The sequence below is a fragment of the Salvelinus fontinalis genome, chromosome 32 (assembly GCF_029448725.1).
Source record: "Salvelinus fontinalis isolate EN_2023a chromosome 32, ASM2944872v1, whole genome shotgun sequence".
NCBI lineage: Eukaryota > Metazoa > Chordata > Actinopteri > Salmoniformes > Salmonidae > Salvelinus > Salvelinus fontinalis.
In genome coordinates this window covers 23,650,077-23,655,122 of record NC_074696.1, presented here as the reverse complement: position 1 = coordinate 23,655,122, position 5,046 = coordinate 23,650,077, and the positions used below count along the sequence as shown (strand labels likewise).

General features: G+C 41.2%; 1 protein-coding gene across 1 annotated transcript; it reads left to right on the top strand.

Moving 5' to 3' along the window:
• The first annotated feature begins 1,348 nt into the window (after positions 1 to 1,348).
• LOC129830959 (akirin-1-like) lies at positions 1,349 to 4,825 on the top strand. The gene is made up of 5 exons (XM_055893846.1): positions 1,349 to 1,851; positions 2,404 to 2,550; positions 2,864 to 2,995; positions 3,229 to 3,300; positions 3,396 to 4,825. Exons 1-5 carry the CDS (start codon positions 1,650 to 1,652, stop codon positions 3,404 to 3,406), a joined length of 564 nt encoding a protein of 187 aa, XP_055749821.1. The 5' UTR covers positions 1,349 to 1,649; the 3' UTR covers positions 3,407 to 4,825.
• Positions 4,826 to 5,046: the final 221 nt, after the last annotated feature.

The following is a 5,046-nucleotide window of genomic DNA, read 5'->3' as shown; positions in this document are numbered from 1 at the left end:
TCAGACATTTTGCCAGTTTACTTCCATTGCCAATGTGTTCAGTTGTGAGTCAGTCAACTGAATGCTATAAGTGTATCAACTGAATGTTATAAAATTGGTTATAAATAAGTGCATCTCCAGACCAGAATGAATAAAAATGCAAGACTCAATAAGTAGGCTTAATCATCACTGAACCTTAAGCTGAGTCGTATTCACTAGTTAACCAAACAGGGAGGAACTACCTGAACTCACCAATAAAAACTGTGTGTTTACATTTTCTGTTGCAAAACTTTTTGCTACAATGTTCACTAACAAATACAACCCTGGTATCTCAGACTAGGATTGGACCTTGAGGAGGCTCTTAAGCTGGTATGTAATTGTTTCATGGTGGTCACCAGTGGCCACAGGGTGTGACACCTAGTGACTGGGTGGCTTTGGTAGAACACTAGGAATGGGCGGCTCTCTGAACTTGTGGCTCTGGGAAGCCAGCAGTGTGTTGAAGTCAGAAGACACAACACCACCATCCCAGGTCTGGTCATACAGGAGAAAATACATATTGTTCTTGGTCTCTGCTTGTGCCATCTTGTTGTGAGCAGAGTTAGGATGATCCCCCATTAACTGTCACACTGCTCCTTGATGCTGCATTTCCATTTTGATAACAGACTGGTTCCGTACCCCTGCTTTGCATGGTGTTGACATGGTCCTCTGAACATGGTAATAGAACGTTGCTCTTTCCCCCACCTACCATGCTGACTTTACTTTGTCACCTGGTATGAGATTCAAAATATGACAAATAAAAATCATGCTTTGTTACAAATGCATCACTAAATAACTAACTAGTTCAGAGACATATTTTGAAGATACTGGCCTAAATATACTCAACCAGTTGAGTGACCCCCGGTTATGACACATGGCATTGCATTATAGCTACCTACAACAGTTTGTCGTGCCTTTAATTCTCTAGAAAATAAAGTGCCTTTATTTCTCTAGAAAGTGGTTCCAAACTTTGTATAACCCTGTACCCCTTCAAGCATTCAACCTCCAGCTGCGTACCCGCTCTAGCACCAGGGTCAGCGCACTCTCAAAGGTTGTTTTTTGCCATCATTGTAAGCCTGCCACACACACTATACAATACATTTATTAAACATAATGAATGTGAGTTTCTGTCACAACCCAGCGCGTGGGAAGTGACAAAGAGCTCTTATAGGATAATAATATAATAATAATCAATAATTTTGTAACCGAAAGGTTGCAAGATTGAATCCCCGAGCTGACTAGGTAGAAATCTGTCGTTCTGCCCCTGAACAAGGCAGTTAACCCACTGTTCCTAGGCAGTCTTTGAAAATAACAATTTGTTCTTAACTGACTTGCCTAGTTAAATAAAGTTTTTTTTAAAATACTCTTCTCAACCCAGTGCAGTGGGTGGCGGTAAAGGCAAGTAAAGGTGTGACATCGTACATTAAACTCGAGGGAAGAAGACGCCACTTTAACGTTTTTATTTAGCCGAAGCCTGTGTTAGCGAATAAGTGATTTCCCAGACACCGGCAAGCTATAAGAACATAAGAAAGCGCAAGACGGACAAACTGATAACCTTAATTTACTCGTTATTAGCAGCTATCCGGATTTTTTGCCGACCGAAAAACATTGTTTTCTGGACTAAGTTAGCTAGCATGGCGTGCGGAGCTACTTTGAAGCGTTCAATTGAGTTTGAGGCCCTTCACAGCCCTCAATCTCCAAAACGGCGAAGGTGCAACCCTCTGCCAGGGACCCCAGTCACCCCCTCGCCAAAGCGGTGTAACCTGCTTTCCGCTACCGGTGACAGTTCGATGTCTCCCCAATCAACTTGTGGAGGAGAACATAGACTTACCCCAGGTTAGTTGTTTGCCTGAAGAATGTAAAAAAATAAATGGCTAACGTTAGATGGTGGCCATTGTAGCTAGCTAGCGCCAGTGCAGTGGCTGAAAGTAGCGAATAGTAAAATATGAGATCATACGTTATCATTTAGCAGGCTATCTAGCTAACGTTATCAATCTAATAATGAACGCGATTTACAGGTTGTAGTTAGTAGGCCAAACATTGAAGAAAGACTCACATGATATTCTAGCTAGGCATATAGCTAACGTTACCCACTTTGTAGTTGGCCAGAATGAACCCAGTCCTGATTGTAACTAACAAAGTTATCCTGTATAACAGTGTAGCTTCAAGTTGATGATAATACCTGGCTAGGAAATCATTCATGCATCCATCCAGGTACCAAGTTGATCATGTGTTTGATAGGTTTATTGGGTGCATGGCTATGTGACCATGTTTCATGCTTCGTCACACCCAATATAGATGTGAGGCCTGGGCTGTTGCCTGAGGAAACACCCTTTCCAGAGTAAGACAACCATGTTAAGCTGACTTTAGTTGTTTTTCCATCCACAGAGCAGATCGTCCAGAATCTTAGGCAAGAATATAGCCGTTACCAGCGACGGTGTCAACTTGAGGAGGCCTTCAACCAGAGTGAGTCCCAGACTCCAAGTGATGGCCCAGGACAAAGCTCTGGTTTCATGGCACCAAGCTCCCCATCAGGTCTGTTTTCAAGCAGTTAGCCCTCACCAAGCTGAAGATGCAGTCAACATCTGATTACAGACAAACTTACTATAAGGGTGAATAACAGTCAACTCACCGTGCTGTCTCTTGTTTGTGGTGTGGGGAAGAAGAGCCACAAAGTAAAATTCTTAAGAAAAGATGACTCACACTAACCTTTGCATTTGTTGTTTATTCTCAATGTCTCAACACTTGCAGAAGTAAACCAGAACTAATTGGGTGTCTCTTTTTAACCAGATTGTGTATGCAGTTGTCAGACAAAAGCTCATTCCTTGTCATGTTATGGTTTCCCCAGGAGTGTCTATGAAGAGGGACCAGCCCTGCTTCACATTGCGCCAGGTAGGCTCCCTGTGTGAACGAATCCTCAAGGACCACGAGGAGAGCATCTGTGAAGAGTATGAACAGATCCTGAACACGAAGCTGGCGGGTATGCTGACTCTCTTATTACAGATATGGGCCCGTATTCATAAAGAATCTCAGAGTAGGAGCGCCACTGATCTAGGATCTGTTTTGCCTATTAGATCATAATGAATAATATTACATGGACATGGGCGACCTGATTTTAGATCGGCACTCCTACTCTGAGACGCTTTATGAATACGGGCCATCTCATGGTATGAAGACTCATAGATAATTTTAATGTTTTTGGTTCCTTCCCAGAACAATATGAATCGTTTGTGAAGTTCACACATGACCAGATCATGCGACAATATAGCGCTAGACCCTCCAGCTGTGAGTTCCAACGATAATCGAAACACGCACACTAACTTTTTCTCTTCGGTTCCCCCAGTGGCTGTTTTAATCAACATTTTGTTTCTATTTTTCAGATGTCTCATAATCTTAACAGTAAGCTACCTGCGCTCACCTCAAGACTGCTGCTTTCAATCTCCAAGTTTTTCTTCACTACTTCAGTGACATGATTTTCTTTTCCTTTTAAAACACTCAATATTCTGAGTCTGAGTTGTACTGTACTTGTGTGGATGTGCTCTTTGGGAGATGGATAGTGGACTTGCCTTTTCAAGGGTTGTGGAAAGCTGGGCTGACGTGACTGTTCAATTTAACCTGCCAAAACTCACTGCTGCAGCATTTAACCCTACATGCCTTTTTACATTTTATTTTCACAAAACATACTTGAAAAGGTGGTTTTCTTTTGATTTTAGAAAGGAAAGTTATTTGCGCTTTATGTAAATGGTATGATATTATACATTGGAACTTGTGTACTACAGTCAATTGCAGTTTTGCTTTTCTTTATACATATTTTGTACAGAGTTTTGGGTGATTCCCTTGTTTTACATATTTTAGGGTTCTTGTTAGACATTCTACCAGATTATGCTGCAATTGAGGAGATGCCAACACAGCGTGTGTGTCGGTATACTGAGCTCTTTGTAAGATATGCAGGCTATTACTCCCAAGAGAACCAAACATGGATGGAAGGGCTCAATTGTTTACTGGTTATGAGCCTTCTTACAGGGATAGACTGGATGAGGGTTTTCGTTTTAGGCCAGCAAAAAAATGGAGGCTGAAATGTGTGAAACTGCACAGTCACCTCTTGGTTTGGAATAAAACATCTGTATAGACTTGATTCTTTTATCGACATTGTAGTGACCTTAACCCAACACCGAGCAACCTCGTCAAAAGGTTCGGCTCTCTTGGCGTAATGGCTACCCCTCCCCCTGAATTGGCTACAATATACCTGGACCCTTGAGGTTGGTAATGGAACTCCACTCATTGTAGAGGCATGCTCAATGTTTTTACTCTGTAGCTGGCCCTATGTACTCTCTTTTTGTATATTTGATTTATTGAATGATTACTTGTGATTTTATATCAACTGAGTGTACTGTCTGATATTTTTGGGGAGAGTTTAGTTAGGTGACCCTGTAGTACAGGTGGTGTGTTCTGTGGTTTGGTGAGGGATTACGTTGTTACACATCACACCACTGAATAAAGGGAATGTACGCCTTAATGGATGGGTTGAAGTCGAAATAACAGATTTTCACCATTCAAATGTGAACTAATGTGTGACTGCATACATACAATGGCACGCCTACCATTAAGACATGCCATTTGATTTATTTTTAATTCTCCAGTTGTGTTGTGGATTGAGTTGCTCTCTGCTGTACAAGAAGCTCTTGATATCACCTTTTTACCAAAAGAATACCCTGAACCTTCACAAAAATATTGTCCTAACTACTGTGTTTTAAGGTCAGTTTTGTTGAACACAATTATAACATTGAATAAATACTTGGTTTGAAGGGAATCATTTTGAATGTAATTCTTGTGAGAGTAAATGAAGTAAGCCTAATACGGGTCATGTCACACAAGTGTTACATTGTAGCAAATGGAGCACCAGGGGGCCACACTGACCATTGAGTGGTATAAAGCATATTGTTCATAGTTATGGAGAATATCAGACCATGAAACACAACCATAAATACTTGAAAGATGACTTATATCAAAAGCTTGGAATACATTCAATAT

Excerpts from the sequence above, each read along its gene's own strand:
- LOC129830959 (XM_055893846.1), top strand. The coding sequence starts at position 1,650 with ATGGCGTGCGGAGCTACTTTGAAGCGTTCAATTGAGTTTGAGGCCCTT. Across the intron at positions 1,852-2,403 it reads AGAACATAGACTTACCCCAG|AGCAGATCGTCCAGAATCTT; the intron begins GTTAGTTGTTTG and ends TTCCATCCACAG. Across the intron at positions 2,551-2,863 it reads GGCACCAAGCTCCCCATCAG|GAGTGTCTATGAAGAGGGAC; the intron begins GTCTGTTTTCAA and ends TGGTTTCCCCAG.